The sequence below is a fragment of the Rhamphochromis longiceps genome, linkage group LG11 (genome assembly GCF_057381845.1).
Source record: "Rhamphochromis longiceps isolate RC_006_pf linkage group LG11, R_longiceps_female_GT1.1, whole genome shotgun sequence".
Lineage (NCBI taxonomy): Eukaryota > Metazoa > Chordata > Actinopteri > Cichliformes > Cichlidae > Rhamphochromis > Rhamphochromis longiceps.
This window is the reverse complement of record NC_140567.1, coordinates 22,211,581-22,238,436: the sequence shown is the minus strand read 5'-3', so window position 1 is coordinate 22,238,436 and position 26,856 is coordinate 22,211,581. Positions and strand designations below refer to the sequence as shown.

At 42.6% G+C, this 26,856-nt stretch overlaps 1 protein-coding gene across 2 annotated transcripts; it reads left to right on the top strand.

Moving 5' to 3' along the window:
- Positions 1 to 939: 939 nt before the first annotated feature.
- ptpn3 (protein tyrosine phosphatase non-receptor type 3) lies at positions 940 to 26,644 on the top strand. 2 transcript variants are annotated; one of them, XM_085422899.1, is made up of 27 exons: positions 940 to 1,085; positions 1,776 to 1,832; positions 2,360 to 2,501; positions 5,012 to 5,146; positions 5,306 to 5,348; positions 5,538 to 5,619; positions 6,808 to 6,852; positions 6,935 to 6,987; positions 7,196 to 7,313; positions 7,418 to 7,505; positions 7,609 to 7,697; positions 11,681 to 11,744; positions 12,119 to 12,321; positions 12,409 to 12,534; positions 12,655 to 12,816; positions 12,938 to 13,031; positions 13,130 to 13,207; positions 13,308 to 13,364; positions 14,859 to 15,015; positions 15,150 to 15,325; positions 15,643 to 15,733; positions 15,957 to 16,018; positions 17,551 to 17,697; positions 18,396 to 18,524; positions 21,996 to 22,141; positions 22,255 to 22,390; positions 25,164 to 26,644. In XM_085422899.1, exons 3-27 carry the CDS (start codon positions 2,433 to 2,435, stop codon positions 25,236 to 25,238), a joined length of 2,625 nt encoding a protein of 874 aa, XP_085279025.1. In that variant the 5' UTR covers positions 940 to 1,085; positions 1,776 to 1,832; positions 2,360 to 2,432; the 3' UTR covers positions 25,239 to 26,644. The 2 variants fall into 2 exon arrangements, with proteins under 2 accessions (XP_085279025.1, XP_085279026.1); XM_085422900.1 differs by having other exon boundaries at positions 1,776 to 1,836.
- The last annotated feature ends 212 nt before the right edge of the window (positions 26,645 to 26,856 follow it).

The window sequence follows — 26,856 nt, the reverse complement described above, 5'->3', positions numbered from 1 at the left end:
TTTCTTGTTTTTGTAATCCTAAAGTTGGACAAAAAACACCTTTTCCTTTTCCTGAGCGAACAGCTTTATGAAATCATCAGTCTGCTGTCAGAAAAAACGATATATGTGTTTGCACATTGCTGCAGTGCTTCTCCTGTTTTGAAACTAGAGCACTTCATTGAGCTTTAATACAGAATATTCTCAGAATATTTCATGAATATTCTGAGAATATTCATGAATATTTCATGCCAACATGATCTTAAACTTCACATACTCTGAATTACCCTCAGTGGTGCACCTGTCACAAACGAAATAAATTAAAGATTAAAACTATTAAAGCTAATATTGAGTCCTGGATAAATAAATGGGAAGAATAACACTTCTAAACATATAATATGTGATTATGTATAATGCGTTATTTTATTAGGTGGCTGTCTGTCTTAATTTGCGTATATATTTTTAGTTTTTGTGTCTGGTTTGAAAGAGAGATCTCAGACTTAATGAGACGAATATATTATTATCTTATTATTATTATTATCATTATAAAAATAAGACACAGTCACCTTTAATAATCACAAAAAAGGTAAATTGTAAAAAATGTAATCTTTGAGTAGAGTAAAGTGCAAACTTAAAACATTTCATCGTGTATTTTATTTTCATGTCACTTTAAAATTTTGCGATAACGTTTGTTGTTCTGCTTTTAATTAATATCTAATTAATTTTATTTTAATTGTTAAAAGATTTTTCAAGGCAATTATTTCATGATTCAGGCTTTGAGGGGTTAAAAAGATAAAGTAAGATAAGCTTTATTGTTACTGAAGCACAAGCATACATAAAACTGCAAGCTTGTTAATGCAGGGCCTTGTTCTTACAGGCTGTCTTTATATACAGTCTATGCTCCAGACTTCCTCTGCTTTGCCTGCGCGCCTCCCAGCGTGGGCGCGCAGAAAGGGGCGGGGCCGCGCGGAGTCAGCGCAGGCAGGGATGAGAAACTTGTCCCGGATATTTACCTACTTTACCTGGCTCCTCCGACAGGCCCCGTTCCGAGGTTTTCTCCGCGCACACTCCGGAGGGATATGACCCGTCTCTGAAGCGGCACCACTGAGGTAGTAAAGCCTTTTTTAATGTCCTTTAAACCTTTCTCTTCCCAGAAAACACGAACTTGGCCGGGCTTTAGCGAGGACTGCGGTGGTTGGAGGAAAGTTTGCCAGTACTGTGCGTTCCTCCTGTTGGGTGTAGCAGCAGAGAAACTTTAGGCTGTCAACAGGTTCCTTGTTCGCGCTGTGGTACAAAGTACAGCGAGGTCACGACAGAGTTTATTATCGACAGGCTGAGACAGACGGAGCTCAGAAATGCGTGCCTAATACACTGAGACAGGCCCTGTTTGTTAGTGATTTATCAGGTAAAGCAGCACAAACCGGGTTGTTTGAACTTTATCGTCTAAGTTTATCCACAGTACACGTTTGTAACTTGTGTGCTGGTAACGTTATAGCATAAGTATGCCTTATTACCACAATAAAATAGGCTAATTCGTCCCCAGTTCCCTCGTTGGTACGATTGAGCCACAACATATGAGTAATAGGTACACGATGCAAAGGACGCAGTGAAGCCACAGTCGCCACATGATGATGAATTTGCCTTTAAATCTAACATTTACTTGTTAATTCATCAGAGGTCTGCCTGTGAGCGGGTTGTTATGGAAAACCAGTCATCTGATTGACATCAGCTCTGCTCTAATATATTCAGAGTGTGTCACTGTGTTCAAACATTAACTCAGACATTGTGTGTTCTTTCAGAAACAGGCCTGCCAGATCCAGTAATCGGTTCACCTGGAAATTGAGGACTGCACACATGTAAGTATGTACATACACATGCAATGCTTGCACATGGAACGCAGTGTCAGAGTTGTTTTTACCTTTGAGCGTGCGTGCACACAGACATGTATGAATACATGGATGCATGCATGTGTGCATTTGTAGTGCATGTTTTTGTGTTCATGCATTCCTTCTCTGGTTGGTCTGGGATCAGTGTAGCACTGTCGATGGGGCGTGTTCAACTCTGAAAATGTTTAACATTCTTATCATTCAGCTGCCTGTGAAAGGCGGGGAGATGCAGAGAGAGAGAGAGAGCAGCAGGGAGAGGGAAGGGACATGTTCAAACCCAGGCCAAATAATAAGGGATTACACAAACCATGCACACATACACTTACAGTCACTCCTTCACATTCACAGTGCATTACTCACTGCAGTCTGATGCTCCATCAGGCACATATATTACTCACCACACAGTGTCATCCAGAAGGGAGGTGCTTTCTGTGCAAGACAACAGGCTGGAAACCTCTGACACTTTTGTGTGGTTGTGTGTGATTGTGTGTTTCCAGGTCTCCTCTCGGTGACAGGCTGAGGGCAGGGCGTTTGTCTTGAGAGGGAGGCAGAGTTACCCTGGTAACAGACATGCCAAAACCGGACCTGCTCTGCCTGGTTCAGCTGCTGGACGGCACTATCGAGACCTTCAGAGTCAGTGTGCGTAAGACACACACACACACACGCAAACACACCCATAAACACACAGACACATGTCCTTTCTGAGCAGATTACATGTTACTTCTCTCTGCCCGTGCACTCTATTAATGATTGTTGCGTCACACGTGATGAAGTGGCAGACTATTCTTTCCTGTTCCCATTGATCCACATCTCTCACTCAACAATGCGACGTTGGTTCGAAGGGCATGCTCATCTCCTTCTAGTGATCGCCACACTTGAAGCCTTTAACGCTGTCGGCGTATCACATTGGCCTCTGATGGCAGTATACACACTGACAGGCGTGATACTGCCTTCCAGGACAGGCTCTGTGCAGCATTTTTATGTGAACAATGGGAGAACAGTGAGAGTGCTGTGGTCATAAAGAGCATCCAATTCCAACTCTCCATTACTGTCTTTATTTGGCTCCTGTGCTGCTTCTGTTTGGATAAGGTTCGCCGACTTTCACTGAAGCATTTCTAAGGGAGGCAGAGGCGGTTTAAACTGATCATCACCTGGATTTTGTGTCCAGATAGTGTGCATTGCTACAAAAGAATAACACACCTTGTTTGCCGCAGTTTCTAGTAAACAAGGTCCTCTGGTGATGTGAATATGCTTCCTGTAACAGAAAGCGGGAAGAAAAAGAGAGAAGGAAATGCAGATGAGCTGTAGGGTTGTCCCTCAGAGGGATTCATAAATCAGTGAACAGCTCAAAGTACAGAATGTTGTGCTGCTGATGGGCTTTCTGAAGTCCCTGGATGTGTACATTATAAACATTATCTGATTTACTAATACATGCCAAGACACTCCACAGCAGGGGTCTGCACATGGTGTGCTAAGTCACGTTGGTGTTCAGTAAAAAAAAAGAAAAGCATCATAAAAAAGAAAGAAAAAAGTCTGCAGACACATTTTGGGCTGTGGTTGTGGAGCTCAAAATGTCATGAGCTGTGGCGACACAGGCTATGACAGGTGCTGGGTGTGACACCTGACATCTGGCCCATATGTGGCAGACCTGTGGCTGAGCTGTGGCAGTCATATGCCTCAGTCAATTCTGTTCGTCAGTGTGAAATGTAGCCTAAAGAAAAGTCAGATGTGGGCTGTGTATGAGCCAAGAAGACAGCGCTTTCTGGGTTATGGCTTCAGCTGGACCGGGGGTGACAGAGTAATTTTCTCGAGAAGGGAGTGTTGTAAAACAAAGATGTGTTCTGAGGAAAGGTGGATCTAAACCAAAACCATTGTTAGAATTTGTTGAAGTGCCTAATATGGTGAGAAATAAGCTTGTGGAGCTTGCTGCAAAGCAAAACTTAATAGATCAAGATGATTAATAGTGCCTTTGCCTGATAAGATCAATGGCATGCCTAATATTGTGTTAGCTCCACTTTTTGCTGTACAAAGAGCCCTGAGCTACTGAGACATGGACTCCACTAGGCTCCCTGTAGGTGTGCTGTGGTTTCCAGCACCAAGATGTTAGCAACAAATTCTTTAAGTCCTGTAAGCTGTGAGGTGGAGCCTCTATGGATCGAGTTTTTCCAGCACATCCCACAGATGCTTGATTGGATTGAGATCTGGGGAATTTAGAGGTCAAGTCATCACCTCAAACTCGTTGTTGTGCTCCTCAAACCATTCCTAAACCATTTTTGCTTTGTGGCAGGGCGCATTATTATTATTATTGAAAGAGGCATCAGTATTTACGGTTTCCATGAAAGGGTATATGGGTCTGTGGCAGTGGTTATGTAGGTAATATGTGTCAAAGTAGCATCCACATAACATAACATTGCCCAAAGCATCACACTGTCTCCCCGGTGTTGCTTTCTTCCTATAGTGCATCCTGGTGCCAGGAGTTCACCAGGTAAGTGACGCATATACACCGGACCACGTGATATAAAATAAGATACGATTAATGAGACCAGACCACCTTCTTCCATGTTGTTCTATGGTCCAGTTATGATGCTTGCATTGTTGGTGCCTTCAGTGATGGATGGGGGTCAGCATGGACACCATTACTATGTGTATTCTGACACCTTTCTATCAGAACCACCATGAACGTTTCTGGTAATTTTAGCTACAGTAGCTCGTCTGTTGGATCAGACCTCCCGGGCCAGCCTTCGATCCCCACACCCATCACTGAGCCTTGGCACCCAACACCCCCGTCGCTGGTTCACCACTTGGTTCCTTCCTTGGTTCACTGCAGACCGGGAGCACCCAACAAGAGCTGCAGTTTTGGAGATGCTCTGACCAGTCGTTCAGCCATCACAATCTGGACCTTGTCAAACTCGCTCAAATGCCAACGTTTGGCTATTATTTCTGCTTCTAACACATGAACAGCGTGTTTACCTGCTCGCAAATAAATCCCACCCACTAACATGTGCACTGATGAAGAGATAATCAGTGTTATTCTCTTCGCCTGTCAGCCGTCATAATGTTATGCCTGATCGGTGTATTTTTGTGTACAGATAAGCAACCGGAAAGTTTGGCTGGTTGTGATGCTGTTTGTTGTTGTTTCCATCTTTCAGAAGCAGGATGAAGGCGTGGTTCTGTTGGACCTAGTATGCGACCACCTGCGCCTGCAGGAGAGGCAGCTCTTCAGTCTGCAGATCAGAGAATCCAGCACAGCCATTGCCTCTATCACAGCCAACACACACTCTCCAGTGAGCTCACTGTTCCTCTGCTGCACATTGCAACTGAGATTGTAATGTACTGCACATGCTGATTGCTGTTTAGTTGATGATAACCACGGGGCATGCTTACATAAATGGTTTTATTTAGCCCCAGTTAGCCATTATACTTAATGAATGCCTTTCTTACAGAGATGGTTGGAGCCCGAGAAGCCCTTGAAGAAGCAGATAAAAGGTATCTCAGTTGTTTTGCCTGCAGAGAATTAACTGTCTTCAGCTGGAATTATGTTTCTAGCCATTTTAAATATAATTTAAATGCTTAGATAAAGAGAGAGTCTAATAGAAAAGAGGAACAGTTTAAGATTGAGGTGAACTTGTGCCCATGGATGTGTTCCACTTTTGATAAGCTGCTATTTCTCTGCAGGCCTCGTGTCCCCCTTTTATCTGAACTTTAGAGTACGATTCTTCATCTCTGATCCCAACTCTCTGCAGGATGAACAGACAAGGTTAGTACGTGACGCTTATCATAGATGGCTTTCTCATTTTTTCGACTGGGTTTTAGTAGTTTGGCTTACTCTTAAGTTGTGATGATTAGTTAATACTTTTATAATCACTGGGATACAAAGATATGTGATAAACACAACACAAAAGAAGGAATGTAGTGTAGTTGCTAAGAAAACCTGCCAGACAGAGAACATTATATTTATACCAAGAGCAGGATAGGTAGCTAGCAGTGGCTCCCTGGTTTGGTCCTGGGAAGAGATGCAGATTCCTTTGGGGGTTGCGTCAGGAAGGGCATCCGGTGTAAAAAATCTGCCAAGTCAAGCATGCTGAGCTACCTGCTGTGGCGACCCCCTTGTGAATAAGGGAAAGTAGTTTCAGCAGGATAATAGCGAGTGGGAAAATGAGAAAACCTCCCACTGCCTGAGCATTACAACAATGTACCTTAGCCTCTCAGAAACTAAAGGAAAAACCCTTGTTTGAGCTGTTACATCTTAAATGCACACTTAAGTATTTGCTTTTTTTGTGTTATATTGTCATTACAGTATTATACAGTGTTACTGAATAACAGAGATTTTCTTTGCATCTTGCAGGCCTACTCCTAGGCCAAATAACTAGTTTCATGTGAAGCAGTGGCTCCTCCAAATGATGACTGCACGAGACGAAGAGTCTTGCGGTATTCTAGCAGCTCTGTGAAACTTTGAACTAAATGTTATCGCTGACGGCGCTTATGTGCTCTGTTCGGCGTGAAGCGCTGGATAGAAAAGGGACCAGTTCATCAAAAATTGTTAGGATTGATCCTGAAGGCAACACGAATGTCTGAAAGTCGATTTTCAGTAGCCTCAGCAGTTATTGAAATATTCAAAACAAAATCTGCAACACCAGATGATCCAAAATAACAGATATTTGATGGTTATTTTCTGTGTAAAACGTGTGCTGCCATTCCCATTTGATCCTCAGTGAGAGATTTTACAGCGTAAGCGAAAAACCTGGAACAGTCGGGGGTATTTGTGTGTGAGAAAATCTTTGTTGAAATATTTTAGTGTGACTGTACCTTCTGACTCGTAGCCAGTAAGGCTAGCCTGCTGACATATTTAGCAGTAGCAATAGGTCAAACCGCTTCAAAGGGTTTTCTGTAGGCTACAGAACAAAGGTGTGGGTTGTTAAAAGTTCCTCTTGTCCTGTTCCTCCAGGCACCTGTACTTCCTCCAGATCAGGAGTGACATTAGAGAAGGACGGTTAGTAACAGAAAATCAAATTCAAGTATCCTCTCCCTTGTGCACAGCTTATGTTTAGTGTAATCATCGAATATGATTGCAGGTTGCAGTGCCCACTGAGCGCAGCTGTAGTGCTGGCTTCTTATGCTGTGCAGTGTAAGTCTCACGATCTCTTCCTAGAAAAAACCCAAATGATTAATGGCTCAATAATAACCTTGTGAGTAATTATTCCTGTGAGGATGCTCTCGATCCTCTCAATTAGCAGCTCTTACAGTACACCAGATGTCAGGATACACGGATGTGTGCTGCTGGTTATGTTGTTCTGTGTGGATGGATGCTCAGTGTCTCTTACCAACATCTGCAGCGGAAATGGGAGATCATTGTCCGTCCTGGCTCCCTGGTTACCTCTCAAAATGGCACTTCATCCCTGAACAGGATGAAGACTTCCTATCTAAAGTGGAGGATCTGCATCCACAACACAAGTAATTAAGACAGTTCACTACATCTAGCCGCCACTGAAATAATAAAAATGGCTGCTTTGTTGTGCAGTTAGTTGCTGTTGTTATATGTGACTGCATGTTCTCAGAGGGCTTAAGAAGAGCGATGCAGAGCTCTGTTTTCTCAACACAGCACGGACGCTAGAGTTGTACGGAGTGGAGCTGCATGCTGCCACGGTACTGTGACTAAACTTTTAACATCTTGTGTCATGGTTTGACTTCTACTTCTTCTTTTTAGATTTGATTGTTTTTGTCTTTTTCCTCATCTTCTCTTTCCCAGGACACCAACAATGCCCCTCTCATGGTGGGTTTGGCTTCAAGTGGTGTTGCAATATTTTGTAATATGATTTGCTCCAGTTTCTTCCCGTGGTGAGTGATGGTCCTGCTTATCTTATTTTAATCAAGCTTTTAATTTGGAGTACTATTACAACCTAATGCTGCAGCTTTTATTTTGTTCTTGTGTTTGTTTGTTGTTTTGCTATGTAAATCCAGGTATTTTTGCATTCCCAAAATTTGTTGAGTCAACCCTCGTTTCTTTATATGTTGCTAAGAAAATGTAACGTGTGAAACATGTTCAAACCTAAAAAAAAAAAAGCCAGTATTTGGTACAGCCACCTTTATTCTTCATCACAGCCTGAACTCTGTTGGGCAGCTTCCTTGTAGTCTTCAGCAATAGTTCTCCAGGCTTCTTGAAGGGCATTCAAAGCTCTTCTGTGGATGTTGACTTCCTTTTGTTCCGTTCGCTGTCAACATGATCCCACACTGCTTCAATAATGTTGAAGGTCCTGGTTCTGGGGAGGCCAATCCACAACTCACTGTCATGCTGAAAAATGAAGCTGTGGCCAATCAGACCCTTTCCACATCATATTGCATGGTGATCAAAGTTGGATTGTATTTTTCTGTGTTCATAATTCCTTCAATTTCAACAAGATCTTCAACAACACTGGCTGAATTTCCCAAACCATGACAGAGCTTTACAAATGTCTGCAGACACCCACTGACGTACCTCTCCTCCATATACAGGGAGTGCAGAATTATTAGGCAAGTTGTATTTTTGAGGAATAATTTTATTATTGAACAACAACCATGTTCTCAATGAACCCAAAAAACTCATTAATATCAAAGCTGAATGTTTCTGGAAGTAGTTTTTAGTTTGTTCTTAGTTTTAGCTATTTTAGGGGGATATCTGTGTGTGCAGGTGACTATTACTGTGCATAATTATTAGGCAACTTAACAAAAAACAAATATATACCCATTTCAATTATTTATTTTTACCAGTGACACCAATATAACATCTCCACATTCACAAATATACATTTCTGACATTCAAAAACAAAACAAAAACAAATCAGCGACCAATATAGCCACCTTTCTTTGCAAGGACACTCAAAAGCCTGCCATCCATGGATTCTGTCAGTGTTTTGATCTGTTCACCATCAACATTGCGTGCAGCAGCAACCACAGCCTCCCAGACACTGTTCAGAGAGGTGTACTGTTTTCCCTCCTTGTAAATCTCACATTTGATGATGGACCACAGGTTCTCAATGGGGTTCAGATCAGGTGAACAAGGAGGCCATGTCATTAGTTTTTCTTCTTTTATACCCTTTCTTGCCAGCCACGCTGTGGAGTACTTGGACGCGTGTGATGGAGCATTGTCCTGCATGAAAATCATGTTTTCTTGAAGGATGCAGACTTCTTCCTGTACCACTGCTTGAAGAAGGTGTCTTCCAGAAACTGGCAGTAGGACTGGGAGTTGAGCTTGACTCCATCCTCAACCCGAAAAGGCCCCACAAGCTCATCTTTGATGATACCAGCCCAAACCAGTACTCCACCTCCACCTTGCTGGCGTCTGAGTCGGACTGGAGCTCTCTGCCCTTTACCAATCCAGCCACGGGCCCATCCATCTGGCCCATCAAGACTCACTCTCATTTCATCAGTCCATAAAACCTTAGAAAAATCAGTCTTGAGATATTTCTTGGCCCAGTCTTGACGTTTCAGCTTGTGTGTCTTGTTCAGTGGTGGTCGTCTTTCAGCCTTTCTTACCTTGGCCATGTCTCTGAGTATTGCACACCTTGTGCTTTTGGGCACTCCAGTGATGTTGCAGCTCTGAAATATGGCCAAACTGGTGGCAAGTGGCATGTTGGCAGCTGCACGCTTGACTTTTCTCAGTTCATGGGCAGTTATTTTGCGCCTTGGTTTTTCCACACGCTTCTTGCGACCCCGTTGACTATTTTGAATGAAACGCTTGATTGTTCGATGATCACGCTTCAGAAGCTTTGCAATTTTGAGACTGCTGCATCCCTCTGCAAGATATCTCACTATTTTTGACTTTTCTGAGCCTGTCAAGTCCTTCTTTTGACCCATTTTGCCAAAGGAAAGGATGTTACCTAATAATTATGCACACCTGATATAGGGTGTTGATGTCATTAGACCACACCCCTTCTCATTACAGAGATGCACATCACCTAATATGCTTAATTGGTAGTAGGCTTTCGAGCCTATACAGCTTGGAGTAAGACAACATGCATGAAGAGGATGATGTGGACAAAATACTCATTTGCCTAATAATTCTGCACTCCCTGTATACTGATGATGATTTGAACCAAAATCTTCCTACTTTGATTCATGACAATACAAGACCTGTTGCCACTGATTTTCACCCTAGTTTGTCGTACCTCAGCCTTTTCCTCCTGCTTCGATTTTTTACAAATGGATTGTCTGCCACCCTTCCACTGTGGCCATTTCTGATGAGGCTTCAGTGAACAGTAAGTTGATGAAATGAAGGGTCAGATGTATGTCTCTGGATGTTTTTCTTGTTTCGTAAGGACATGACTTGAAAATACTTTTCATCTGCTGCAGTTTTTCAGACCTGTCATTTCTTCTTTTCTAATCCACCTGTCCAGTTTCCTCAACAATTTTAGGCACACAATGTACACTACACCAAGATATGTCAAGTTTTCAGCTAATATGTCTTTGGGAAACAATTTTTTGGTGCAAAAATACTATTTTATGCCTGTCAAACTTTATCTTTTTCATTTTTCATAGATCCGACTAATAAAAATTGGAACAATTCACATGTTTTTGCAACAGCCTGCTAGTAACAAAGAGCCTAAAGATATCACGTAAACTGGTTCTTTGTTAATTTGGCTGTTATGATGAAATGATCATCACATAACAGATGATTCACATATGATTCATAGTTCACTGTTAAGTGGCTTAACAGATAAAAAAACATTGTACCAAAAATGGTCAGGTACAAGAACACGAATGAAACTAAGTGAAAAAGCAGCCAATGCCCAAAGATGTTTACAAAGCCTGGAGAACTATTGCTCAAGAGCACTTTGAAAATTACGACAAAGTCTGGCTGCTTGGAGGTGTCATCCTAGATAGTTCACTTTCCTATAAATCTCACATCAATAATCTCACCCGTTCTGCCTACTTCCATCTACGTAACATTAACAGATTGCTTCCTTCTCTTTCCATCCAGTCTACGTCCATTCTTGTCCTCAGTCTTGTTACCTCCCGTATTGACTACTGCAATTCTCTTCTGCATGGTCTCCCCCAAAAATCCCTCCATAAGCTTCAACTGGTTCAGAACTCTGCTGCTCGCATTATCACCAGAACCCCCTCCTACCAGCACATCACCCCTGTTCTTCAGGAACTTCACTGGCTCCCTGTGAAATTCCGGATAATTTTCAAACTTCTACTGCTCACCTTCAAGGCCATTCATAACCTCGCTCCTCCTTACCTTTCTGACCTGTTAACCACCACCTGTTCTGCCCGTTCGCTTCGTTCTTCTTCTTCTATCCAGCTTGCTGTATCTTCCTTCCGCCTCACTACCATGGGGAGCAGAGCTTTCAGCTGCTCTGCTCCCAGGCTGTGGAACTCTCTGCCCCCTGAAATAAGAAACATTGGTTCTCTCCCACAGTTTAAATCCCAACTCAAAACTCATCTGTTCAAATCTGCATATTCACTGTGAATCCACTGTTTGTTCATTTTATCTTGTGCTTTTATTTTATTGCTCCTATTCTGCCATTGTTTTACTAAGTGTTTTATCCTATTGTGAAGTGTCCTTGGGTGACTTGAAAGGCGCTCATAAATAAAAATTTATTATTATTATTATTATTATTATTATTAAGTAAAGTTGTTGTTTTTTTAAACGTGTGGTGGCTCAAGACTTTTGCACAGAAGTGTATATGTTACGTTTGCTGTTTGGTGTTGTTTTGATCTTGTCATGTGGCACTTTTTGGGTCTTATGTTTCTATGAAAGCTCATCTCTTTCTGTCTCTCTCTCTGATTTTTCTCGTGATTCATCACCTTTCGACCAATCCCGTCCTTTTGTTTCCACGCAGGGGGAACATCATCAAGATTTCTTTTAAGAGGAAACGCTTTGATATACATCTGAAACAAAAGCACGTGAGTTCCCCTTTCAGTATTCCTTATTAATAGTTTGGAAATCTGCCCTCAGCAAACTCTTGCTCTTAATTACACTACACTCTTGGCTGGCATATCTGTTTTCTCTGTGGCACATGGAGATTTATGATTTATTTTTATTCTCCGTTGTGTGCACAGACGCACAGAAATATGGCATTGATTTTAATTTCCATAATTTTGGCACATTTTTCTGCATTTCTCTGCTTGACAGCTAATAAATCATTCAGAAAATATGGCGATAGAAGATTTTATTGCCAGTTAAAACTACAACCTGAGCAGCATAAGTTGATGTGACCTTGAATGCTACAGTTTACAGTATAAAGACCAAGTTAGAGCCTAAACTGTGCATGTTGCAGGGAGAAACCCAGGACTGTGAGATGTCTCTGCTTCTGCCCTGCCCCAAGACCTGTAAGAACTTGTGGCAATCCTGCGTGGACCATCACTGCTTCTTTTCCTCTAACCGCTCTCCCAGGAGCTCCAGGCTGAAAAACACCACACTTCAGTCCTACAGAAAGCTGATCACACAGCACCTAGGCCTGGGCAACAGTAAACCTGAAAGGTGAGGCCTTGGACATCCATGCAATACTTATTCACAGGAAGGCAAAGAAATTTTAAGTTGATTTGTCATTTCTGTCTTCGACTGCAGTGGGCCAGTCTGCCAGCGAGTGGTCGGGGGGATGGTGTGGAACCCAGTCCTGAGGAGGTCGCTGTCATCGGAGCACCTGGAGACCAAGAGTCTGCCCTCCAGATCGCCCCCGAGCACCCCCAACTGGTACAGTCACCAGCACTAAGTTTTCCGCTGCGCTTCATATTAAACCTTTCTTCATTCCTCTTGTGCCATTTCCTGTAATGTGATTTTAAAAAAGTGACTGCTCTCTCCTGTCTGCGGCAGGCGAAGTCCTCGAGTTCGCCACGGCATCCGTAAACCTCGCCCGTCCTCGATGGAGCTGACCACTGACCTGAAAGACATGTCAGAGGGGGAAGATGTCTTCTACACATACCGGGCGTCTGTGAGCAGCTCCAAGACCAGTGAGGGGCAGGGTTCACCTCAGCAGTTAGTATCTCTTATAACAGAAACGCTGTCTAATAAAACAGACCTGCATCAGTAGGAATGTGTCAAAGCTTTCGGTTCATCCAAACTGTTAAAAAAATTCTGTTTATTTAATGTCTTTCAGCATTTCTGGCGATTATAACCCAGCGACAGATGACATTTCACTGCAAGCCGATGACAGCATAACAGACGAGGATAGCTTACCCCAGTTCAATAAGGTCTGTTATCTTACCATCAGCTCTGTGTGTTTTGGTGTATTTATTCATGTGTGTGTATTCAGTATATGTGTGTTGATTATGAGTTATCATCTATGCAGGGTGCTCCCGGTGACGGTGACTTGATGCTAATATGCATTGCCCCCGATAAGGAGGGCAAGTTTGGCTTTAATGTTAAGGTAGGTCTGTGCTTGTTATTCACGACGCACACTCAGAGTTTTATGTTTATTACTGCTGCACTCTTCCTCGGTTTAATTTTCTGATGCCTCCTCCTGTTAGGGTGGCGTTGATCAGAAGATGCCTCTAGCCATATCGCATGTTAAACCCGACTCGCCGGTAAGAAAGCACTCAGATTGCTCCACAAATTTACATGAAAAAACAATGAGACATAAACACGTAATAAAAAATCAGCTTTGGCTTGTGGTTATGTATTTGTAAAGAAATAGAGCACTAATGATGAGCTAATTCATCAGATGAAATCTACATTGGGAATATTCTGGTGCCAACTTCTAAAATGTGTTATTAAGTGACATTTTTAATGATCTTTGTCATACCCAACAGAAAGCATAAGGGACCCTGTTATGTTCATTTCTAGTTCCATGTTTCTATCCTGGGAGTTGACAAGTTCTTCTTCCTTGTCATCTTAAGAGGCAATATAACAATATGACAAAATCTGTGCCAAGCATGAAATACTTTGGATACCGAGTGTTACAAGTCATCTCACTCCTGTGTTTTTATCTCATACGGCTACTTTTAAACACGCTGACCACGGTCTTTGAAATGCTGGCCATGTTTAATATGAATGTTTGACACTAACTGTATAAATATGACAGAAAAATATAAAAATGTAATATTTTAGGGACTAGGTCCGAGCTTATATCTATCGGCCAAGTCAGCCGAGAGATATAATCTCTCCAGCATGTCCTGAGTCTACCCCGAGGCCTCCTCCCGGTGGGACATGCCCGGAACACCTCACCCAGGAGTCATCCTTGTAAGATGCCCGAACCACCTTAACTGGCTCCTTTCGATGTAGAGGAGCAGCGGCTCTACTCTGAGCCCTTCCTGGATGGCTGAACTTCTCACCCTATCTCTAATGGAGAGGCCAGCCACCCAAATGAGGAAGGTCATTTCTGCTACTTGTATCCACAATCTCATTCTTAGGGACGTAGATCGACCTGCAAACTTTTACACTCAGCTTTCTCTCTTCGCCTTGATGGATTAGTGCTGCAACCGCATTTCCCGCTCTCCCGAGATACTTGCACTCCTTTACTTGGGGCAGGAACTCGTCCAGTGGGAGCTGGAGTCCATCACCCGATGAAGCCAACAGAAGCACATCATCCGTAAAAAGCAGAGATGAGATTCTGAGACCACCCGAGTGAAAGTCTTCCACTACTTCGCTACGACTAGAAATTTTGTCCATAAAAATTATGAACAGAATCAAAGGGCAGCCCTGGCGGATCCCATCACACACCGGGATGATGGTATTATGGCACAGAGAACTGCTGCTCCCTGTATATATATTTCTTTCTTTCTTTTTTTTTTTTGAATATTTGCTGTAAACGCTAGAGATGGTTGGGTTGGCTCAGATGAGTAGTTTCTGATATGAACACACCAGCCTGTCTGGCACCAACAACCGTGGCATGTTTAAAGTCACTTTAAGGATCTTTCTCCCACCTTTCTGATGCTCAGTTTGACCATATCTACATGTCTAAATGCACTGAGTTGCTGCCATTGCGCGCATCTCTTGTGGACAAAATGTATGATAGTAAGAATGTTTTTAAATCACTTCATAAGTCAAAGTTTGCTTACACGACTCTCTGTTGTTTGTAGGCAGATCGAAGCGACCCCAAACTCATGGAAGGAGACCTGGTGGTGCTAATCAATGGTCGAGACATTTCTGAACACACACATGACCAGGTTGTCATGTTCATACGAGCCAGCAGAGAGTCGCACACCAGGCAGCTGACCTTGCTCATCAGACGTAAAGGTTTGTGTGTGTTTGTGTGTGCGTGTGTCGCTGTCAGACAAAAGTGCTGAGACAGCATGTGATCCAAGTGTGCACTCTGTCCGTCATGTTTCAATGAATATTTATTACAGCCTTGAACTGTCCTTCTAAAACAGGTCCTGGCCGGGGTACACCCCTGCTGCATTCGCTGCCCACCCTCACGCTCAACATCCAACCACAGGAAGAAAAGCCACGCTCACCTGGCCCGTCAGAGCGCCCCCCCACACTGGAGGAATCCATGAGGCAACTAGAGAGGGGGATACAGACAGGCTCACTCTGTTTCCATTTCGAGGTATTTAAGATGCAAATTGGAGCTGAATACTGGATTATTATTTTAAGGTGTACTATGTTCATAGACGTGAATGAATGACAAGCGGGCACATTTGTGTTATTATTTTATTATTTTAAGCAGGATTTAGTTTGTCCCTCTCGGTTATGTGAGGGATCATAACAAGCTTTTAAGTGTTTGTGTTTGAACAGATGCTGGCCATAATCTTCACTTGAATTTGATCCATGAAGATTTAAAGCCAAGACACCGTGATTGGCCTGGAATTTGTAGTTTGTGTTTGTGTATGTTTCTCGGTGTGTTTATGTGCTTGTATTTTCTAGAATTTATACAGGAGGAAGCCCGGTTTGACACTGAGCTGTGCTCGGCTCCCTGAGAACGTGGAGAAGAATCGATATAGGGATATTTTGCCTTGTAAGTGCTCCTGTTTCTTTGTTTATGCCCTGCTGTTGGTCTCATCACAGCCGGGTGCTTCCCCATCCCTCAATTCCTCCCACCACCCACCTCCGTGCTGCCTTTCTAACCTTGATCTGCAAGTTTCTCCTGTGACTCCTCATGAAATTTAATTGGCTGAAGCTGGGGTCTGCTGACAGCTCTGTTGTGACCCTCTCACACTGCTGTCCTCCTCTACTTTCAGATGACACTACCAGAGTGGTGCTGCAGGGTAAGGAGGATTATATCAATGCCAGCCACATCACGGTAAATATTACTGATATGAAACTGTGTCTTGTTCATAGATTATATATAAAAAATTGAAATAGCCACTTCCAAGTCTTATTTTTAATTCAAAATTGTGTCTGCACACTTGTTGATTTTATGGATGCAGAAGCGACCGTACAGTACTGTGCCAAACCCCTCATTTCTTTAGATTTTGCTAGGGAAATGGGAAATATGTGCAGTGATTTATTGAAACATGTGAAGCATACATGAAAATACAGTATGTAAGGCAAAAACAGTTCAGTCACGCTTAAAAGTCAATATTTGGATATGACCACCTTTATTCTTCAACACATCCTGACCTCTCTTAGTAAAGATGTCTTGCTATTTCTTTAAGTAGTGTTCAGAAATAGTTCTCCAGACTTCTTGAAAGACATTCACTTTTCAAATGATGGATAATGTGTATGTTCTACCCTATTTTCATTAAGATTCCCAACACTGCTGGCTGAAATGCAGCAGTGTTCATGACACATTATGCTCTCACAGTGGCTGGAGACACTGTTGTACATCTCTCCTGACCTCTTCCTGATTTATCACTGTATCAGAACTGTTGCCACTAACTTTCAGTCCAGTCCTTCTGTACTTTGTCATACCTCAGCCTTTTCTCCCTGTTTCCCTCCCTTAAGAATAGGTTCTTGACAGCCAGCCTTCAATGAGACCATTTCTGATGAGGCTTCAGTGAAGAGTAGATAGATCAGCTAAAGGTCCAGATGCATCTCTCAGGCACTGTGTCAGGTCTTGGTGGTTTCTTTCCTGTTTCTGAAAGACATGACTTTCAGATACTGAACATTTACTGAAAATATTTTTTTAGACCTGTCACTTCTATGCTATTTTATGTCTGTCAAACTGCGCTAACTTTAAATGGGAACAAATCATGTGTTTTTGCAACAGGCTGCTAGTAACAAAGGTCTAAATATATCATTTAAAATTGGTTCTGTTTCTGTTATGTGTAGACACAATACTGGTTCATGTTTTGGGTTATGTCTTTTAGATCAGTGCTAAGTGGCTTCACAAAAAAAGTTTTACTCTCAAAGTGGTCCAGGACTGGATTAAAGATGAGTGAAAAAGAAGCCCATGTCCAAACAAAACCTTTGAATGACTTTCAGAAAGTCGGGAAAACAATTGCTCAACCTCAAACCACCTTAAAAATGACAAAACAGTCAGGCTCCTCAGAGGCGGAAATATAAAGAAACTCTATTGGGACATATGGTTGGAGCTCTAAGTTATGAAATTCATGCCTTGTACAGTTTAGCTTAAACTGACTAAAGAGACCAAAAGTACTTTAATGCTGTAAACATGATCATTTAAGGAGGGGGAAGTCTGTGTGGACTGACTCACTCTTCGAGCAAGCCTCAAGTGGCCACTATAGGAATTGCAGGTTGTTTGGCACTTCCACCTTAGCTTCTTCCATTCGTCCACAGACGTTGCTGCTTGGGCTTGTATCTGTTTGATGTTTTAATGTAAACTCATCCACTCTGTGTGTATATGTGTGTGTTTCCTTGTATTTCTCTCAGGTGGCGCCCCCAGTGTCTGGTGTATGTTTACGTTACATTGCAGCTCAGGGTCCACTACCACAGACCTTCACTCACTTTTGGCAGACTGTTTGGGAGCAACAGACACACACCATCATCATGCTTACGACTCTAACAGAGAGGGGACGGGTATACATCATTTTATGCTTTTGAGCTTTTATCCTGTAACAGCCACCGTTGTAAAGGAGTAAAGAGCGAACAGAGAGGGGAAACGCTTGAAATTACGCAACTCACAATCAGCGGTGCATTAACATAGTGATTACATGCTGTTTCATGTTTAATTTGTCACATGATTGCTGTAATTGGAAGGTTCCGCGTTGATGTTGGCACACAGAAATGATCTATTTTGCACTGTTGTGAGTAATTACAGTGTTTCGCGGTATACAGAATAGCTAAATATAAAGTGCGAGCGGGATGCCAATGAGATAAATAATTCGAGGGTGAAGGCGCATCCACGCCAAGGCAGCGAGATATCAAGGTCTTGCTGAATGCACATGTCTCTGTCTCAGCTTGCCTGTTGCTTGGAAACCAGATGTTCTCATTAATTGATCATTTTCCTGATATTCATCAAGTCTCCTGAGTTTCTTTCTACTTGAGGATTGCACAGACGCACACACGCACACATATTGACTCTCAGTTTGCATCCTGCTCCTGATGAATTGCTTTTGTTCCTCAGATTGCCAGGTGGAACATAGCATACTGCTAATATGACTTTGATTTCTTGAGAGCAGAGCGCAGCTGATGTAGTAGCAGTAGTAAACTCTATCCTGATTCATGACTCATGCCAGAAGTAATTCAATTTGTTGGTGATGTCATACACTTTGCAGACCAAGTGCCACCAGTACTGGCCGCATCCGCCTGAAACCAAGGATTATGGGCCCATGCGAGTGAAGTGCCACTCGGAGGAGTGTAACCTGGCGTATGTGACGCGGCAGTTCACCCTGACACACACAGAGGTACAGTAGCAAAAGCAACTGCAGCGGTTAATCGACTAGTTTTTCTTTTCTCTGTCCTCTCAAACTGACTGGCCCTCCCTGAACCTGCTTCTTTTTGGGGGTTCTTCCTGTTAAAAGGGAGTTTTTCCTTCCCGCTTTCACCAACCCCTTGTTCGTAGAAGGGTTACTTTGCTGTTGGAGTTTTCTGCAGCATCCTATGGGCTCTTTATTTTGGAGTATAACTTGTCTCGATTGTCTTGGCACTATGTATGTAAACCTAGATTAAGTTGCAAACAGCACATTATATGTATTCTAAGTGTTTGTTTTCTATTTTTAACTCCCTAATTACGTTTTATTACACAGGCAGGAAAACAGAACAAGCTAAAAAACACTACTGCAATGTACGAGAGCAATCCCAAAAGTAAGGTCTCCTATTGTTTTAGAAATACAAACAACCATTTATTTTCCATAATATTTACATCATTTTAAAGCTTGAAGACTTATTTGTTTTTCTACATAATTGCCATTTCGGTCGATGCATTTTTGTAGACATTGTGGCAGTTTTACAATTCCCATGTCATAGCTGCAGTTTCGCCTTCCGGACAAATGTTCTTTCAACTCTGGGAACAGGTGGTAGTCACTGGGTCCGGACTGTAGGGTGGGTGGGTGATGAAGTTCCAACCAAAGTTTTGCAGGAGAGCGACAGTTTGACAGGCAACGTGTGGACGCGCCGTGTCGTGGAGAATGCTGACACCCTTGCTCAGCATTCCTCTTCTCCAGTTCTGAAATGCACTTCTGAGTTTTTCCACTGTTTCACCTGTCAGTGTTTATTGTGGTCCCAACAGGCAGGAAGTCAACGATACTGTTCGTATTTCTAAAACAATAGGAGACCTTACTTTTGGGATTGCCCTCGTATTTTGACCCTAGATTGTACATAAGGCTTCCTTTGCCGCCGGCATCCTCAGTTCATTGATAAACAGCAGTTTGTTTTTATCGTTTTCTAGTAAATATTTCTGCTGTAGATCTTAGTTCCATCGTTATCAGTGTCCAGTCATTGTTTGAGGCTTGATGATTTGGATTTATACCAAAAAAATTTTGCAGGCCACTAAAAGTATTTTACAAACCAGTGTTTTTAACCACAGAAGACAGAAAGAGTAATGTGGAACCCATATTGTAGTATTTTACTTAGCAGCAAACAGATGTTTCTCCAGAATAACTTTATTTTGGGACAAAACATGTGCGAGTGATTGGTGTCCAAGTCTCAATACTCCCTCCAACATGGCTCTAACAGCTTGGAAAATTTGGTTCTGATATGTGGGATAGTAAAAAAAAAAAAAAAAAGAAATCTGATATCTCTTGCCAAAAACTCACCACTTCCTTTGAGCCTGTGGATTAGTGTTGTGCACTTAACATTGAATGTCTATCCTGTATTTTCTATGAATGTCTAACTTGAAACGGTGTCCATTCTCTCAATTATTCTGGTTTAGTAATGATGTAGATAGATAAATATTTACTTGTAGCCACTTGGTGTTATTGCCACAGGCTAATGAGGGAAAAGTCACCAGCATCACTAAAGGGGAAACTTTTGCTGTTTTAGCTTCACGGCATGTGTGGCTGGGGTTTTCCCCCCATAGCTGAAAGGTTTGGTGGACAAAGATTTGAGGGAAAATCTCAGCTTGTTTATTTGAAGTTTATGCTTCAAAAACTGTTTAACAAACAACTGTTTTGTAACATAGTTCGTAGTGATGTTTGCAGAGAGTGAAGTTAAAGATAGCAAACACTGAAAACATTGGAAGGTCAGCTTGTTCTTCATTGCGTCATTGCATGGCTGTTTTTTTTTTTTTTTTGTTTTTTTTTGTTTTTGTGCACAGTTGGGATTCTCAGTCCCTTTCTTTGCTTTTGAGAGGATCAAGTATCAGTAGTAAATTGATTTGCAAAGTGCCAGCATAGTTTCTCAGTCAGTTCTCAGAGCTTGGAAAGAAGGTGGATGACTTCTTTCAGATTTGTGAAATCTAAGAGTTCTGAAAGCAAATGGTAGAGAGTCCCAGGTATTTAAACCCTAATGGGGGTTGTCCCTACTATTAATGATGTGCCTCATCACATGAGCCAAGGTTTAAATAGAGGTATGGGTCAGTACCACAAGAGGTTTCGTGTGAAACCACTACGAGACTCCTTGAAAGGAGAGTAAGAGGCCATGTATGTCCAATGTGAACGACCACCATGGAACCGAGGGGATGGCTTATGACACCGACTGTCAGACGTCTACAACACAGTTTTGAGATACCTTCCCAGGCACCTCGACCCCCACTCACATCTTCCATTAGGTGACTAATAAAAATGTCCAAAAGACAGCTCCAACTCAAAACTTTAAGCCTATGAAACATTTAAACAGGTGAGTTATTTAAACATTTTACTCCGGTACAGTTATCACAAAGGGACAAATTAGCAAAGGAGACTAAAACTGTTTCTGTACCAGGCTGAAGTTGGTCATTTTAACATGGGTTTTTACAGAGATTAACTCACTTTTAGTTGAAGCCTCAAGTGGCTATTCAAGGAACTGCATTTTATCCACAGCAAAGTTCCCACCTGCTCTCGTGTGCACGTGGAGCATGGAGAGGCATGACCTCAGTGACCCAACACATGGCTTTTCTCTTTATATGTTGCAGTAGCATGTATCATGCTCGTGCCATATGCCACATAACGGAGCTCACCACAGGGAGCTGCCAAACTTATCTGCAGCCAACATACAAGTCCCTTCCATGTGGGTGGTTTGGTCTGTATGTGTGTGTGGGTGGGTGGGCGGGCATGTGCATTAGCGAATACAGACAAATTACATGGCCCCGTTTGTGTCGTTGGGAGTGGGCAGCTGTGCTGACGTGAGGATCCTTGCGAGAAGTTTGTTTGCTTGATTGTAATATGGCAGATTATCAGATTAAAGGCTTTCACATCACCTTTCTGGGCGAGCAGGTAAATAAACAGATAATGCTCAAGGAGGCATGAAGTATGAATGCACACACATGCGTACACAGATACTGCTGCGTGGGCCCATCTGTTCCTCTGGCGGAGCGAGTTAATCCCTGCATGGAGTCACAGGCCACATGCCCATTATAAACTCTCAGCTCAGCCATTCTCTTCCCTGCCTTCACTTTTTTTCCCTTTAGCTCTGGTCTTCTGTGCTCTCTACTCTCCACCTGTTTTCATCTCTCTGCGTCCCTCCCTCGCTTCCTAATCTCGGTGTCACCTACTGGCCACATGCTTGTTTTGCTCTTCTTTTTTTTTTCCACTGCTCTCTCTGTGGTGTTTTGTTTCCTCTCATACTGAATAATGTCAGAGTATTTGAGCCTGCAGCCCCGTGCCGTCTAATGTGGGCATATTTCCCAAAAGGCTCCATGTTTATCATATTAAATACTGATTATGCAACGCTTTCATTTTAATTTCTCTCATTATCTGTTTGTCATTTGTGTGTTCTGTTTTTTGTACTCGTGTGTTTAGCTGGGAGAGGAACGTGCAGTCACACACCTGCAGTATGTCGCGTGGCCGGACCACGGCGTACCGGACGACCCTTCAGACTTCCTGCTGTTCATCAGCTCGGTCAGGGAGAGGAGGAAAGGTGAAGAGCCACTAATGGTACACTGCAGGTAACACACAAATACACACACACACACACAAGGTATACTTAAACTGCCAGCATGCCCTGCACCTTCATCTCCTCTAAACTTAATGCCGTGTTTGTTTTGAATTACATTTGCAGCGCTGGGATTGGGCGGACAGGTGTTCTGATCACCATGGAAACGGCGCTGAGTCAGTTGGACCAGGGTCAGCCAGTGTCCCCACTGGACATTGTCAAAACACTGAGAGATCAACGAGCCATGATGGTTCAGACCACGGTACAGAGACAGAACAAGGATTTGTACTCTGTGATTGTTCTCTGCCTCATTAACCTCCTTATTTTATGATTTTATTATTATGATAATCTGTATCTGAAGAGATTTTCTAGCTGCTTTCTGTTTTTCTGTCTTTTCATTGGCTGTTGGACTGTAGACAGCCTAAAAGGTGTTCACAGTACTTTTAGTCACATTTCCATTCAGTTCATTCTGGAGGAGCTTCTGAAGGTTGAACATACTGTTCTCCTGTAGCTTCTGTATGCTGCACATAGGGCAATATGGCTAAAAATATTTATCATGATATATATTTGAAAATTTGCGATAACGATATAACTGACGATATAACTGACAATATAATTGACTCTAGACAAAATACTTTACAACTTCACAACTTTATTAGGGCAATAAACCCAATATATTCAATATATTTTCACTTAAACAAGCAGCTGTTTTTATGTGCACGAAAGCTATATAAAATTTTAACAGTGCAAATGCAAATTCCTTGCTGTGACAGTTTAACCAAAAAGCATGTCCAGTGGAAATAGGCCAACATATCCTGAGCATAACCATGTATAATATCCACAAAACTTAAAAAGAGGTTACACACACACAATACGGTGATATTATGTTGAAGCACAGTACGTATCACTCCGCAAGGCTCCTGACTATGGTAGCCGTAATGATCAAACGGTGCAGCTTCGTAGCTTACCAAAGTCGTATTAAAACTAGTGCTGTCAGCGTTAATCTTGTTAAAATGACATTAACGCCATAACCGCGTTAACGCCCCAAATCTCCGTTAGCGAGTTAACGCGGATCACCCCTTGTGTTGACGCCGTGCAGCCCCAGGTTTTTTGGCCGCTTGGATGTTCTACCAAAAATTGTGTTTTGGTGGGTATCTGACGGACAAAAACCAAACCAGTTCCACACCACTGAAGTTGGCACCCTTTTTTTACAAACCAATTCTGGTTTATCTGTTACATTCAACGATCAGCTTTCGGCCTTCTCATTCTCCATCGCCACCATGTTTTTTCCGCCATGTGCGTATGAAAACAAAAGCACTGCGCGGCGTTTTACACATATTCTATCGCAATATTTCATTTCATACACCGGTATTACCGTGAACAGTATGATATGGCCCAGCCCTAGCTGCACGTGTGTTTACACCTGTGCTGCATCCCTTCTTCAGGCCCTGTGTACTCCTCTGATTCCAGCTCTTATTGATTATACAGATAGCTAAACAAAGCTGTAAGGTAAGGACCCTACAGTGTTACAGAGAAAAGGGAAAAAACTCAACAATCATATGACCCTCTATGAGCAAGCACTTTGGCGATAGTGGGAAGGAAAAACTCCCTTTTAACAGGGACAAACTTCTGGTAGAACCCGGCTCAGGGAGCTGCAGTCATCTCCTGCAACCAGTTGGTGGTCAGAGAGGAAGACGGGACAAATACAAGCTGTGGAAGAGAGCCATAGATTAAAAATCACACTTCCAGGAGGAAGTTCCAAACCTTGATTTCCTCCCCAGAGGGGCCCGGGGTTAATTCAGCGTCTCTTTCTGGTTGCTACATACCTGCAACTCCTTGGCAAGCAGCTGATAGGTGATCGCCAGGATCATCCGAGACACTCCAGTTGGCACATTTCAGCTCAAAAGGACCTGGAGCAGCTGTGCTCCAAGTTAGAGGCATTTAGCTCATTTCTACGTGAGGGTAAAGAATGGGTTCACATTACACGTGCAGATATTAACTGGAAAATAATATTGAGCTTAGCTAGCTGATTTGGTTTATTAGAACCTTTTCGAATCCTGAAAGAATTAGTTGCATGCTTGAAAGTTTTCTCTTAAACCACCTTGTGCAACTCCACAGGAGATTTTAGAAAGAGAGAGAAGACTTGCTGTTTCCAGAATTGCCCTTTTATATAAGCCCACTGTCACAGATGTGGACATCTGCTGGTTTCTGCCATCTGTAACTCTAATTAAGAACCTTGTGACTGCCATTGTATAATACTGATGGCGGCTTATGAGAAGCTTCACTAGCACAAGCTTGGGTTGGAAGCCGTGCTCTGTAGCACCTCGGTGGTAGCTGTCGAAGGAGAGGAAAGGTGTTACTCGTTGCTTCAAGCATACTCCTGAGCCTCTGCTGCTACCACTATCACCCTTATTTTGGAAAGGAGAGCCACTCCCTGAGGATTCATCTCTGTGATGTTTTTGTGCTGATGGAGCACTTCCTCAGGTTTCCCCCATATGTTTGTGTATCAGTAATGGAAACATTCAAAGGACGTCCTTTAATGTTGGGAGAGAATGTGGCTGTTATTCTGTGCTTTTGGGGGGGGGTGTTCTTAAAATCCTCATCTTTCTGGTCTTTGAGGCTTCTTAACCACCCAGACAGACTCTTACTGGTAATGCAGTTCTTTGAAAACAGGACGGATATGAATTTCTTACAAATCAATTACACTATCAGGCGTCTCAGTAGCTGTTTGAGAGCTTTTTATCAATCTCACCGCAGCGCTGTTATTTTACTCACAGTGGCATTGTTCTCTCGGTTACTCTTCTGATTTCCCTCTAATGTCACACATGTGGGTTTGAGTTTAATATCTCCTTCCTCTGACTCTTCGTCCTGGTACCATCATCATCAGAACTGCAAACTCACTGAACTGTGTCTTTTGCTAATGCGCTCTCTACGTGGAGTTTTTCTTGAAAGTTATTATTTTGCCAGTATTATCACATCAGAAACTGCTTTGTTTTCTAGTAACTAATAATATTTTGTGTTTTTATTTGTTGCAGTGTCAGTTCCAGTTTGTGTGTGAAGCCATTCTGCGAGTCTACAAAGAGAAACAGGAGAGAGCTGCAGCACCGTAACCCAAATCAGCGCCAGGACCAGACAACCGCACTTTTCTGCCTCTTTTCATAGCAGACGACTTCCACAGAGAGATCTACAGAGCTAGAAAAAAAACAAACAAACAAAAACAGATAAGACTCTTATAGGACAGGAGCACAGACATGGATAATGAGAGTGAACCTAGCTGCACAGCTGTTTGTGATCTGCCTGTCTGTGCAAGAATATGAATCTTACACCTTAGCCGGCCTTAGTTTCTGCTGAAAGTGCATTAAGTTTATAGAGGCTCTGGTCTCCATAGAGACTGATGTAAGACTGACGTGAGCTGCTGCTAATTTCTGAAGAAGAGGCCACTCTGGTTTGGTGCCTCTGCCTATTAAGCTACATGTGCCTTAGACTGATGCTTCTCAGTCAGTGGATCAAACGGAGGGGGGGGAGCAGAAGCTGACTGGGATCATTGTAATCTGTAGTCTGTCCGTGAGTCCAGAGATGAAGATTAAGGCTGACCTTAGATCACTACAGCAGAAAAAGTCATGGTGGTGCAACACGCCAAGTCCATCACTATTAAATTATTAAAGACACACAATAAACACTGATTTATACCCATGTGTCTGCTTTTGTCCTTTACTGTAGCTGAAGAAATGTCTTGTGCACATCTTCCCACAGAATGAATTTGCTCGCCGAGGTAAAAAGGCGGCGCTCTCATTTAAGCTTCAGCTGGCATCACATCAGGGAAGCTATCTCAGCATCACAAATCAGCCCAAATGGTGTGGTTATGACAAAATATTAGCAAACTATATCACTGCTGGGAGGACTGCGGCATCTCTACTGGTTCGTGATGATGATGATGATGTTTTAATGGGATGTGCCATTCACCGTGCTGTGTTTTGTTTTTTTCTTTTTTCGTGGGGATTCAGTGCGATGCTGTTTTAATCCCCACTAATGAACATAATGCCACAGAATCTGTGAATAGTGTAATCAGAGGATCGTTTCATTCATAAATGCATTCAGAGCCAACAGATCGACTCACAGAACTCATCACAGAAGAGGAGGAATGAGTCTGGAGCTTCCACAGGGCTCATATTTTCAGTCTGCTGTGTAAAGAAATGTATATATTTACAGCAGAGGAAGCTCCAGGGTGACAAAGTGAGGGAAAGTATAGAACGAGGTCATGTTTTAGGAAGTGTAACAGGAATAAAAACACTTGAAAAAGTAGAGCATGTGCACTTATTTCATAAACTCGGAACATGAGAAAGAGTTAAGCAGATTTTGGCTACATTTTGTTCCTTTTCCAGATTTTCATCTTAGCTGTGCAGATGTTTCACAAACCCTGCATCTAATTATTAGTCTAATTAGATAAATAAAATAAAGCAGGTTAAATAAAAGCGTGATGGAGGGTGTGTAATGCCACTGGCTCTTTGCAGATCTGATCTCTTATTTGTACTTGTTGCGTGCGTCAGTCTCATAATGTGTAACTTATTTGCATTTGTTGGGTGTGTGAAGCACTTTGGAGTTGCATTACACTGCATGACAGATGCTGCACTAATAAAGTTTGATTGAAACTGTGATTGAATTACTTGTAAAGCGGTGGGTAGGACTCTGAAGAGCAGAGGGTTATAAATCACCATCATTATGCTGGGG

Coding starts and splice junctions, on each gene's coding strand:
- ptpn3 (XM_085422899.1), top strand. CDS start 2,433: ATGCCAAAACCGGACCTGCTCTGCCTGGTTCAGCTGCTGGACGGCACT. Junction 2,502..5,011: donor TCGAGACCTTCAGAGTCAGT/GTGCGTAAGACA, acceptor TCCATCTTTCAG/AAGCAGGATGAAGGCGTGGT. Junction 12,322..12,408: donor GGCAACAGTAAACCTGAAAG/GTGAGGCCTTGG, acceptor CTTCGACTGCAG/TGGGCCAGTCTGCCAGCGAG.